Source organism: Paroedura picta, chromosome 10 (genome assembly GCF_049243985.1).
Source record: "Paroedura picta isolate Pp20150507F chromosome 10, Ppicta_v3.0, whole genome shotgun sequence".
Classification (NCBI taxonomy): Eukaryota; Metazoa; Chordata; class Lepidosauria; order Squamata; family Gekkonidae; genus Paroedura; species Paroedura picta.
Window position 1 is genome coordinate 77183513 of NC_135378.1, and position 13025 is coordinate 77196537.

Below are 13025 nucleotides of genomic sequence, written 5' to 3' on the forward strand. Positions count from 1 at the left end.
TGACTTCCCCACCTCCGGCTTCAAAAGTCGTCGAGATTTCCCCACTTACTTGATGAGGTCTATGGTCTCTGCAAACATGGTATACGCTGGCTTTGGTGACAGGGTGTCCGCTTCCATCGCAACACCACACTCGATGAACGACAGGGCGGCGTCCAAGTACTTGAAGGCCTTCCCAACCTTGTCTGTCTGTTGGGGGGGGGGGAAGGAGGATGCCAGTCAGCTCCACGAGCCCCGTTTGAAATCGTGTTTCCCCCCCTCCCCTCGATAAATGGAGTCCCCGAGCTTAGAAGAACACCGAGAATGCAACTGCACAGCCCCACGGGGAGCTTTAAGTCAAAGCTTGGCAAGCCACTGAACGGAAGACCATATATTTAAAGCAGCAAACACATTGACCGCTCGCCATTAGCCCTTGGTAGCAGTCATCTAGAACACAAAGCTGCTAGCTGGTGCTTTGGGCAGGAAGCTCTCCTGACTGCTTTAGGTAAATGCTTTTATGGAACAGGTTCAGCTCTCCAATAGGTTGGGGGGGGGGGACGGGACAGAGAGAAAGCTTTATTATTAAATTTTAAGCGGGGAGGAAGAGAAGAATGGCCATGGTAACTGTAGTCCACAGACATGTGATGATTCACAATTTGGCCACCCCTGATTATCGCCTCTTGAGCCCAGCCAGGGGCAAGGCAGGTCAAGGAGCTGGTGGTCTTCACCTCCCATGCTGCTGACGGCAGGCTGTGAGGCATGTTGCTACTCCTACTGTGCCGCCCTGAAACAATAGCCTATGTGGTTTGGCTACGGGCCGTGGTCTGCTCACTCCGCGTTAATGGGAGGAACAGCCCGGCATGGGCCTGTTCCACAATCTTTGCCAGTCCTGTGTCATGCTACAAATGTCAACTGGGTCCGTCCCACTTGGAAACAGAGGCCAGGATCCGCAAAGGCTGGGGTCCCATTGAGCAGTCTCTTGCTTGCTCCGTCTCTAGCTTGCAAGTGAGCATTTTTGTCCACACCAAGGAAGAAGAAACGAATGTGCGTGTTTTTCGGAAACATTGTTGCACTGAAGGCAATGCTGATTCCCCCTCAACCCCTGGGGGCCCTCCTCTCTTCAACAAAGCCCCGAACCAAGGGATATGCGGCGCAGGTTTCACCCGTCACTACGAAAACTCAAGCGGGTCACCCAAAGATCTACGGGCCAAACAATAGTGGGTGGAGCCCTGCGGGTGCTCAGGGCCCCATTCCTCCTTGCTGCTATTCGTCACCTTCATCGTTGCCTCACTGCCCACAGAAGGAGGCCCTCTCCTTCCATACAGGGAGCCTTCTGCAGGCCCTCCAAGAAATTTAGTAAGTTACAAACCAGCAACTGAAATAGCATCCTATTGCATGTAAGCATAGAATATTCATGCATCATGGCCCTTCCACTTCCCTTGCCTTGAAATCTGGAGTCGTTTCTATAGCTAAGTGCCTGGCGTGCAACCAAGTACCTGCTTGTGAGGCTCAAAAGCATTTTCTTGACCGACCACTGGGCCAATTCCAGGACACGGACCATGTTTGGGCTTACCGTTGCATCGGCTTTGTGCTTCAGCCTCTTGGCCTCCTTTAAGTGATATTCCACTGGATGTTGCCTGAAAATTAAGATATTCAGGGGTGGGGGGGGGGGGAGAGAAAGAAATGTTTAAAAAGAAGTACATCTTTCAAATGAAAATGAACTTTGTCTTAAAAGGCGCTACTGGCTCTTTTCTACGGCGGGGAGGTGGTTCTCTGCCTAATGGCACCAGTTTTTGAAGAAGCTATGGAAGAAGTGGCCTAGGAAGAATGCGGAAGGCAGAGAGGCCGAGGCTGGATAATTGGTAGGAACTCTCCGAAGGCTGGGACTTTAACGTTGCCTAGGCCAGGGGTAGTCAACCTGTGGTCCTCCAGATGTTCATGGACTACAATTCCCATGGGAATTATAGTCCATGAACATCTGGAGGACCACAGGTTGACTACCCCTGGCCTAGGCAACCGAATGATCAACGCCAGAATCCGGTTTCTGCTCAGGTATAGCTATAGAAGTGGGCCAGGTCATGGTTTGCCCAGGAGCATTGGGAAGGAAGCATTTGCAACTGCAGGCCTAAGGCCATGAAGGGGAACCCTACACAGGTCAGGAGACTCCTCCCCATTGACTTCCAGTCCAGCTACTACCGATGCTCCTTTAAAAAACATGACCTGAATTAGAAGCGGGATGGGTGTGTGGGTGAACTGCTCCGTGTGCACAAACCACGTGAGAAAGCATAAAATGAGGAAGCAACGGAGACAATTGCGGCCTTTCCAAAAGGGCCGCTCAGAGGACGACGATATGTTTCTGAGAAGAGAGGCCAAGTCAAGTTGCTTGCAGCGAGAAGGGAAAGTGCAAAAGTGAGAGAAGGACGGAATTCTTACTTGTGTGGCTTGCTCTGAGGTTTCATTGGCTTGGAGGTACCGTTTGGCAAAGAAGGCACTGGGAAAAGGTTAGAAACGTCCTCTGTGGATCCCTAGAAAGCCAAGGGGAAGGGTTAAAGATATCAGTTAACTGCAGTCACAGAACAATTTCTGGTTTTCCAATGTGGCTGCTTGTTTTATTTGTCCCCAGGTTTATCTTTCCATCTCCCCACTACCACCACAATAAGACCCAGAGAATGAATGTTCCAACACGCTGTGAATTTTAGATACGGCAGGGGGATTAAGTCATGGGGCGGGGGGAGGCTGTTGGCAAAGCCAAATCCTGAGATATGAGAGAACAAAAACCCAGAGTGATCTGTTCGTTCTGCACGAAGCAACGCATTTGGCCTCTGGCGATGCTAAGAAGCAAAAGAATCACAACATGCAGGATGGCTTCTTTTACACGGGAGACAAGTGATCTCGGAGGATAAAAGGATCAAGCCAGAGATGAAATCTGAGACTAGCTTCACAGTCTCCAAAGCGGCAAGGATGGGTTATTAACAGTCAAAAAGAAGCAACCAACTTGGAACCGTAATCTAATAAATTGCCTGGTGATAGACTGGCAATTTAATCTCCCTTTGCTGCTTCAAATCCCGGACAAACGTAGCTGAAGGGGGTGAGAAAGAGAGACAGATCTGTTTCCGTCACTTCACCTGAAGGCCAGTTTTACCCGGAACACTGAAGCTCCGAATAGAACCCGACTCATTGATCAGACTGTTCTAAAAAGTCCTTGCCTGGAATTCCAGCTTCAACCAGTTTGAGGGTTCTAACTCTTAATTCTGCTCTCAACCGGATCATTCCAAGGGTTCTAAGCCCAGAATTCTGACCCAAACTGGATCGTTCTAAGGGTTCTAGCCTAGAACTCTATTTACTAGGACCGACAAGTCAGGTGCCTCCAGACTCGAATCAAATCTTCACCCAGAATTTAAACATGCCCATCCTGGATCCAAACACTTCATGGGCCTGAGAGAGGCATGCTTAAATTTATTTAAACAGCCCCAGAACGAACACTGTCAATGAAGAAGACAGATGCTTCCACCTACTTTGCTGATCTTTGAGGTTTCGGAAGGCTTTCCTTCCATTTTCCTGTGCTTGGAGGATGCCGAGTCCTTGTGGCTGCTCTCCCTGCCCTTGGCGGCAGTGTTACCAGGTCTGGGAGGCTGGCTGGAGGTACCGCTTTCGCTCTTTGGCCTTTTCTGAGCCATCTTGGCTGGCTTCTCGGCAGGCGGTGTGGGAGACCTTGGTGGCAGTGGCAACTCTTTCCTCTGTGTTGTCTCTACTGACATCTTTGAAGTCCTGGAAATGGGAGAATCCAATCAGCATTTCAAGGAGTACAGCGGAACACAAAAGATCTGAGGGTGGGGGAGGCAGGGAAAACGGGAATCCAAGCGTGACGGATAGCGGTCCCATTTATTTAACGCAAGATAGCAAAGTGAAAAGGCTTAATCAAGGGCAATAAGGAATATTAGGGACTTTCTGGTGACTCACTGTCGATAATAACACAAAAGGTGAAACCAGAAAAAAACATATGCATGCAGGAGATTATTCATTTGGGTTTGCCTATGCAGGAGATTTGGAGCGTAAAGGTGTTTGTGAAGCGTGAGTTCACTGAAGATTTAATTTGGATGCTTGAGGGCACAACAGTTTGTTCTTCGCAATGGCTAGGATCCAAAAAATAACTATTTTAGCTGTGTTCAAGAAGCTTGGATACACCCCGTGGGGGTTTTGTTCTTCTTGCAGTTCCTGCCCACCCACATCACATCTCAAACCATTTCTGAAGCTCACATCAATTTCACAAGTGTGCGCCATTTGGCTAGGGTTGCCAACTCCCAGGTGAAAAAAGACTGCCCCTTAAAGAGAGGACACTGTTAATTTTCATGCCACGGAAAGCATCAGCTGTCTGTTTCTACACATTAAGCCTCCACCGAAGGACATTCTCCTCCAGGCCTGTTGGAAACCTGTATGGGACCGGTGGGGAGCTGCATATATCCAGGTTGGTGGGACCACACTTCATGGCAACAGAAACTTTTAAACTACCCTCAAGGGTGCAGCCTGCCTTTGTAGGGCTATAGATTCAGCTGGGCAGCCATGTTGGGCTGAAGCAGCAGAACAAAGTTTGTGCCCAATGTCATCTTTGAGACCGACCAAGTTTTATTCAAGGTATAAGCTTCTTGCCATCCGTGGACCCTGCTGAAGCCTCCTCCGACACCAGAGTTCAAACAAATCTATTCTTCTCTTGTCTGGCTTTTTCATAAGGCCATTATCCGAATGCATCTATGTGTTCACCAACCCAGGCCACAGTCACCCAGCCCTGGTTAGATATCCTCAACAGAAGCCAATCAACTGTTCAGCTGGAAGGACTGAAGGGGAAGGACTGAATCCAGCCCACCATTCCCTGTCCTAAAAAGTCCATCAGGCACACCTGACTGGAAGCTGGAGATATGTGGCCCTGACAGTAGCCTGAGTTCGGGCACTGCACATGAAGCATTAAGCTGCACATACAGTTGTCCCTTTCAGAGGCGCAGAGAGGGCTGCTTCCAGCCCCACAAGACATTTCACCTGGACTGGGGTGTATATGTGCAAGTCTCAGCCTGAAGAGCTGCCTTGCGGTTCAGAAGGATTCAGTGGAAAAGAACAGGCTGAACCTATGCCTCAGTGCTAACATGGCAATTATTTGCTAAATTAACATAATCTGCATATTATAACAACCCAGCCTTTGGGGATCGACAACAAAGCCCTTCAGTGGTTTACATATCAGAAAAGTTAAGTTTCTAGAGTGAGGCAAGGTCCCGCACTCTGACTTCCGCTGGAGCCGCTCCTGACCCAAAAGGTAAATAAAAGTTCCATGTTTGAAACGGACAACTCAGCTCTGATTTTCATCTCTTTTGCTCTGGTTCCCCACCTTTTGAAAGCGTTGGCAGTTTTGTACTCACTTGTTCTTATTAGAATCTTTATGACTTGACAACGAGGGTGGTTTGGTTTCTTTCTCCAGCTTGATCTTCTTCTGGTCGTCTCTGGGCGCTTCTCCTTGCTGGTAAACACATAAAAACACGAAACTCAGTCTTGAAGCTCGAAATCCAGCTGTGTACCTTGTCAGAGCATGAACAATACACCGGCACATGGGTGCAGGAACCAAGTGCTTGCTGGGGAGTGGGACGGTACTAAACCCAGCCCTGCTCCCCTCCATCCACCCTTCCCTACGCTGAACAGCTAGCACAGGTTGTCTAAATGGACAGAGGAACATTATGGTCCCAGCAACTGAAGCAGCAGAAGAACCACTGGACCGTGTGTATAGATTCTCATCCACGTAGGGATACACGTGAGAACCATGGTTATGTACACATACACATATTCCCTGGATCACAGCATGATTGCACAGAGGAGAGGAAGCAACTGGAACCCCAGCGGAAATGTCACCCCATCTGACTCCCAGAATAACCCCAGAGTTCACCACTCTATTGCAAGGGTAGTCAACCTGTGGTCCTCCAGATGTCCATGGACTACAATTTCCATGAGCCCCTGCCAGCGTTTGCTGGCAGGGGCTCATGAGAATTGTAGTCCGTGGACATCTGGAGGACCACAGGTTGACTACCCCTGCTCTATTGTATGTACTTTTGGCAAAACAGACCATAGGCAGAGGACTCTTCCACTGATGTCGACAGTAACATGAGCTGTAAGAGAGGGCTTTGAGTTTCTGCCCATGAAGTCCAGCTAGTCATCTCTGGGCATAAGCAAAGAATGGCAGCAAATGCTTGAGGTTGCTAGAGATAATGCTCTGACAGATTTTTTTCCCCCTGCAAAATCGGCAATTTTTAGGTTTGCGGAAAAAACTGACTTGTCTGGACATGGCCCCAATCTCTGGATTTATGCAGCCACAGATTTGATCACAATTAAACAAATTGAAGGGAAGAAGAAAGATAAAGTGTAGATTGGTTGACAGGTAGGAAGTAGAAAATGAAGCAGTGATGGTGAGAATACAACGATTACCAGGATGACGGAAAGAGGATATAGGGTGGGGAGGGTGACAGAGGGAAGTTAGATGCCCTTTGCAAGTCCTTGTAGTTCCCCACTGCACAACGGAACCTAGCTCAGTAGCCAGCACCATGCAACTCCGCCAGATTTTTCAGAGAGAGAGGCTGCTAGGGGTCGGGAAGGCGGAAAAACTGAATACAGGAAGACACAAAGTTCAACACAGGCAAAGGGCTCTTCCACACACTTCCCACAGCAGTGTGAAACACAAGAATGGAGGCTCATCTGGGGTGGTCTGGATTATGGATTAAAAACCCAAGACAAAGAATCGTGAAACTAGAGTTTTCTTCAACTGACAATTCCTTATGGATTAAAAAAACAACTAAAAAGATTATGGCACAAAAAAAGAACGTACATAATCAGAGGTGGACTTTTGAGAATACGGTTTACATACAGGAATTTATCAAGCCCCCTAAAGTCTCCTCTTCTGTCCTCAACAGAATGCAATAAGAATCCCAGTTTGGATGCTGAGAGCCATGAGTTCGGGCATCTCCTCCAGAAATGCTGGCAGATCACTTCTCTTACAGTGTGAAGGATGCTCACCTGCTACCTGAGAAGCAGACACTGACAGGTAGCAGCCTAATCAGTGACATGAGTTGGGACTCTACCTGTGCCAGGCATGAGTGCTTGGTGGAGCAAAAGAGAGCCCTGACCGTCCTGATCTCTCAAATTTGGGAAGAGAAAATTTGGGAAGAGAGCTGGGCTCACCCAGGAAGAATAGGTGGCTGTTCTTAGGCCCTTTAATTTTTCCCCAGCTAATTTTTCTTAAACATTTTAACCAGATTAAACAAGAGAAAAAAAATATCAAAAAAAGAGGGGGGGGGGAGAAACACACTAAGAACAGCCTTATCAACTTTATTATAATAATCTTTTTTCAGTCTCCAGCCAGCCAGATCATAATCTATGCATCATACCTATCAATTTATACCAAGCTGAGTTCTTAAGACTGAAATTAATTCTACATTAGTTTTCTTTCGTCCGTAAAACCACGTCATCCAGTCATTTCCCCCCCTTTTTCTTGTGAGAAGTCAATAAAAGGTTTCCAGTTAGTCATAAAGGAAGTTGTTGCCTTCTCTCTAATCAATGATGTAAGTTTAGCCCTTTCAGCAAATTCTAACATCTTCAACAACCATCTCTGTTGTAGATCATGTTGTAGATTTTCAGTTCTGAGCGTAAGAGTCTCGCAGTCATTACCATATATAAAAAAAAACCAAGGCCCATGGCTGTTTCCCAATTTTTTTATCTATCAAACCTAACAGAAAAGCTGCTGGTCTCATTTGTAAGTTAACCTTTAAAACCTTTTGTGTGCATGCATGCATTTGTATTCAAAATTTCCATGCTCTACCACAAGTCTACCACATATGGTAAAATGTTTCTGCTAACTGTTCATATTTCCAGCATTTATTTGCTGCATTTTTATGTTTTAAGAGCCTCTTGTGGCGCAGAGTGGTAAGGCAGCCGCCTGAAAGCTTTGCCCATGAGGTTGGGAGTTCAATCCCAGCAGCCGGCTCAAGGTCGACTCAGCCTTCCATCCTTCCGAGGTCGGTAAAATGAGTACCCAGCTTGCTGGGGGGTAAACGGTCATGACTGGGGAAGGCACTGGCAAACCACCCTGTATTGAGTCTGCCATGAAAACGCTAGAGGGCGTCACCCCAAGGGTCAGACATGACTCGGTGCTTGCACAGGGGATACCTTTACCTTTACCTTTATGTTTTACCCAAATTATCCCACACCATATATAACTTCTATATATCATTTAATAAATTTTCATTAAGGTTAAAGCTTAGGGTAAATTTGATACCCTTCAACCACATCCCTCCCCCCACCCCCACCCCGGTTGTTCTATTTGCATGTTATAACCAAAATTCTTACTCCATTTCATCATAGATCTCCAGCCTTATAAGAACTACACAGAAATGCTCTCATCAGATGGCTCTGGCCATCCCCATGACCCCAACGGAACATGGAGACTTGGCTTCCTTTCTGGAGCCAGCTTCAGGACACGCAGTCGTGGCTCCACTAGTGAAAAAGCCACAAGATGGGCTCGAGGTCTGCCTTCGGCCCCTCCCACAGCAGAAGGTCTACAGGGCGGTGACCGTGGGTGACCCAGGAAACAAGAGCAAGACCCTAAAGCAGGCTGATGAGCTCATTAGCTGGAGATGAGCTGTCTCGGCAAGCTGAATGTATGTGCACCAAGGAGGCCATGTTGGCACAAGCTGAGGAAGACGGGGGAAAAGCAGCTCTGCTGCTCTTCATCCCCCCCCCCTCCAGGCAGCGTTCCTCCCACCCAGCGATTACCACTTTGACGACTTCTGAGATGGCACTCAACAAGCAGACACTTGGCCCTTCAGGGAGCGGTAGTCACATGAGGGCAGGAGGATGCGGCGGCTGCAATGGGGAGAGAGTACCCGGCAGAGCCCTACGACTTGCAGGCCGCTGGGCCATGGAGGAGGCAGGCTGGCTGGATCTTTCCGCTGGGGCCCAGAGGCTCCTCTCATGCCCTCCGTTGAGCATGCAGTCAGTGGGGTTTCTTCTCATGTGGGTGGGCACTGTGAGCTCTCATCATTCATGCCTGCTCCTCTGGACAGTGGAGCTATGAGTCTTCCCCAAGAGCAGCCTTCCACATTCTTGTTCGGCATTTATTGAAACTTTTTGTCATTTTGTCAAGGACAGAATAATTTGCACTCGGCCTTCAGTTCCTTTTGAGTTCCTCGTCACTGAAGAAATTATGTCCTGAACGGGCTCCTAGAACCAGGAAATACTCCGGCAAGTCCTCTACCTGTTCACTAACATTAAAGGGCACGAAGAAATAAATTCTAACAGTGCACCCTTGTGTTCCAGTTTTTTTTTTCTTATCAGTGTTAACTTTTGTACTACTGGACAGTCTTTGTTTGTGTATCACCCTCTGAGCTGTGGCTGGGCAGAGACTCCTGAGAAAGTTTAAAAGGATATATCCTATATAAAGCAAGGCAAGCAAACTTGGAGGTCAGTGGTGTGATCTCAGACATAAGGCCTAAAAACAATTACTACACTTAACCAAAGCTTCAAGCACCCCTTTACCTAAACAATTCATTTTTCTTGAACAATGCCTGCATCTCCAAACAAGTAATTCCACCACCCTTAAGTCCAGGATACTAAAGCTTTGTAAAAACAAAACAAAATAACTCTTTGAGACATGTCTCTTCGGTGGTAGGCAAAAGCCAAACTTTCCCCAGCCAATACAGAAGGACCTCCTGGCTTTGCTGTGATCTTTCCCAGAATTTTGGCCCAAAGCAGGTTTTGATCAGATCTGAGAAATGTCATGGAAGTCACAAAAGGTGCACAAATGCATCACCATCTTGTGGGAGAACACGGGGGAAAGCATTTAACTTGTGTGGAAACAACCATGTTGAAGGACAGTGAAAGCCTTTGCTGTCCCTTTAATATGCTCACGTTAAACCAACCCCCCCCCCCAAAAGAAAACAGTCTGGATATGAAGATCTAGAAACTAAAACAAAAGCAGAAAAAGGGATTGCAGTGGAAAACTCTCTTGCAATCCATCTCCTGCTGTTAACAGAAAAGAATTTAGCTGCCAAATCCCCAAGAGGGGCATAACTGTTCTACACTAACAGCAAAAGATGAATTGCAAGAAATTATTCCAACAAAACTCATATTTCTGGTGGGGAAGGGACTCGTCCTATAAAATGCATGAAGTAAGGCTTGCAAACCACACCTAAAATGAGTTGTCGGTCCCCCCAAAAAGTTCCTGACCTCATGGATGTCCCTATGGGCAAGATCAGTTGAACTTTAGTTTAGAGACTGCCTCAGAATCGAGAAAATAACAGAGATAGAGCACTAGAACTGCACATAATATTTCAAGTAGCACTTTGCTGTAGACTATAGAGCAGCATTATGACATTGGTCACCACGTTTTGAAACCCTCGCCACAAAATTTGCCCTTGTTTTCACACTGAGTTACGATTTTATTCAACTGTGCAGCCGGGTTGGTCTGAAGCAGCAGAACAAAATTTGAGTCCAATATCTGAGGAAATGTGCGTGCACGCAAAAACCTGTACCTTAGAATAAAACTTTGTTGGTCTTAAAGGTACCAGTGGACTCAAATCTTGTTATTTCATTAAAGGACCCGCCATCTCTTCCCTAGATGGTCACAGATGGCTGAGATCCCACTCATGTGTACAAGTGACATGACATGGCTCTGAAGCAAAGCATGTGCTTTACATCAAGGGTAGTCAACCTGTGGTCCTCCAGATGCCCATGGACTACAATTCCCATGAGCCCCTGCCAGCATTTGCTGGCAGGGGCTCATGGGAATTGTAGTCCACGGGCATCTGGAGGACCACAGGTTGACTACCCCTGCCTTGCATCACACACTATGAAGAGCCTTGTCAGCTACTGCCAACTTAACTTTAAAAAAAATCTGCTCAGCCAATCAAATCTCCAGTGGCCAATCAGAAGTGATAACGGGTGGAAGTCCTGCCCCAAACAATTGCGAAAAACACCAGGGTAAGCACCAGGAAAGGTGCCGTGGGCCCAATGGCTCCCATGGCCCCATGCTGGAGACTCCTGGGGTAGACAATATGGAATCAGACAAATCAAAAGTTAAGATTTGCTCTAAGACAAAGGTTCACAGATATGCAGTTCCTGCAGGAGGCCCATTTCAAAATTCGTTCGTGCCAATTGCTAAATGTTCAACTCAAGGAACGAATTGTGTGACTTAAAAAAAAAAAAGTCTAGCCTTTAAATCAGGGGTGGTCAACCTGTGGTCCTCCAGATGTTCATGGACTACAGCTCCCATGAGCCCCTGCCAGCAAACGCTGTCCATGGACATCTGGAGGACCGCAGGTTGATTACCCCTGCTTTAAATGATCGTGGCCCACCATTCCCCAATCCCCTCTCACCTTCCTCTTTTTAGGGAACCTGCTTGGCATTTCCGCGCTCCTCCTGTCCACCTCCGGCTTCTTCGTATCGTGGCTCTCTTTGATCTCGAATTGCTTTGGCCAGCTCCCCTTCCGGCCGGGCTGTGGAATACGTGAGAGGAGGGCAAGCTCAATTTTAACCACAAGAGCCTGAGGAACCGGGCAATCCCTTAGGGGGGACAGCAACTTCTTATCCCTGATTGGCAAGAGAAATTTGTCCCTAGGGAGGTCCTCTCTCGCTACAGTGGCTGGTTTTGCGCCGCTGGTTCTGCTGACGGCCGGAACCCGGGGGCTTTGAGCTACGGGACTGAGGGGCGACTGTTCCAGGGTGCTGCCGACCACATTGTCTTTTGTGGCATCGAGGTCGAGAAACGACTTAACAGTGGCGTGGTGCGAGGTCTTGTGCTTTCTCTTCTCCGAAGGCTCCGAAGGCGCTGCGGGCTTGGGCTCCTTCCTGTCGCCGGGCTTGGGCCTCCCTTTCGTTTTGACTTTGGGCTTGTCTCTGGAAGACTGGTCTTTCGCCCCGTACAGCGTGAGTGGCTCGCTTTCCACTTTCAAGCCTCCCTTCTGCTCCTCCAGGACCAGGGCTTTGCTGGACTTCTTGGGCTGCTTACTGCCCACAGTCTGTCTGCCTGAATGCACGGGAGACTTTTGGTAGCTCTGCTTGGTGGGGAGATGCCCCTCCAGGGCAGACCGGGGTGTTTTGCCAGGGGCTTTGGAGTGACTCTCCGTCGGCTGGGGACATTCGCTTTTGCTGCTGTCACCGCTGCCGCTGCTGCTGCTGCTACTGCTGCTGCTGCACGACTTGCCTTGCTCTTTACTCTCCTGGAGACTGCACCTGCTGCGGTCATCCTCGAGGAAATTCTCACTGGGGGATGCCGGATGAGGCACCTTTATTATCCAGTTGTTCAGCTGCCATCTACTGGAGGTCGGTGGACTGGGCTGCAGAAAAGGAATGGGGAAGATGTAAAAGGTGTTCGTCGTTCATGTGGGGGCAGATGGCTATTTTTCGTCCCTAAAGTCTGCAGGAAATATTTTTAGTGATTAAAAAACTATGTCTCTCGTCTGCAGACGAAAGCTATACCCAACCTGGATAGTCCAGGCAAGCCTGATCCCATCCATCTCAGAAGCAAAGCAGGGCCCTCGTTAGCGCTTGGAAAGGTGACCTCCAAAGAATACCAGAGTCGTGACATGGGGGTGGGCAATGGCAAACCACCTCCCAACATCTCTTGCCTGGCTGGTTCTTCTGCTCCATTACACACATGGCACACGACAAATAAATAAGTAACAGTGCAGTCCTCTCTACTGACACTTCCTCCTGTGTATAGAGACATACTTATTCTTTATCAGCATCCCACTCCTCTCCCGGTTCAGGATCTAAAGCGGACTTTCACATCATTCTCCTCTTTGTCTCTCGACAACCGCCATGTGAGTTAATGTTAGGCTGAGCCAGCGTGATGCAGTGGTTGAGAGTAGAGAATTCTAATCTGGGGAGTCAGGTTTGATTCCCCACTCTCCCACGTGCAGCCAGCTGGCTGACCTTGGGCTCGTCATGGCCTTGATAGTGCTGTTATGATTGAAGCTCTCTCAGCCTCACCTCCCTCACAGGGCGTCTGTTGTGGGGAGAGGAAG

General features: G+C 48.3%; 1 protein-coding gene across 4 annotated transcripts in view; it reads right to left on the minus strand.

Annotated features, from left to right (window-relative positions):
- The window catches only part of AFF1 (ALF transcription elongation factor 1), a 176264-nt gene that overhangs the window by 7494 nt on the left and 155745 nt on the right, over positions 1–13025 (minus strand). For all 4 annotated transcript variants that reach the window (XM_077300973.1, XM_077300974.1, XM_077300972.1 and 1 more), the window contains 6 exons: positions 11376–12335; positions 5382–5479; positions 3492–3744; positions 2410–2501; positions 1550–1613; positions 50–186 (listed from right to left, as the gene is read on the minus strand). In XM_077300973.1, the coding sequence (XP_077157088.1) occupies positions 50–186; positions 1550–1613; positions 2410–2501; positions 3492–3744; positions 5382–5479; positions 11376–12335 (1604 nt within the window). The remainder of the gene's footprint in view (positions 1–49; positions 187–1549; positions 1614–2409; positions 2502–3491; positions 3745–5381; positions 5480–11375; positions 12336–13025) is intronic.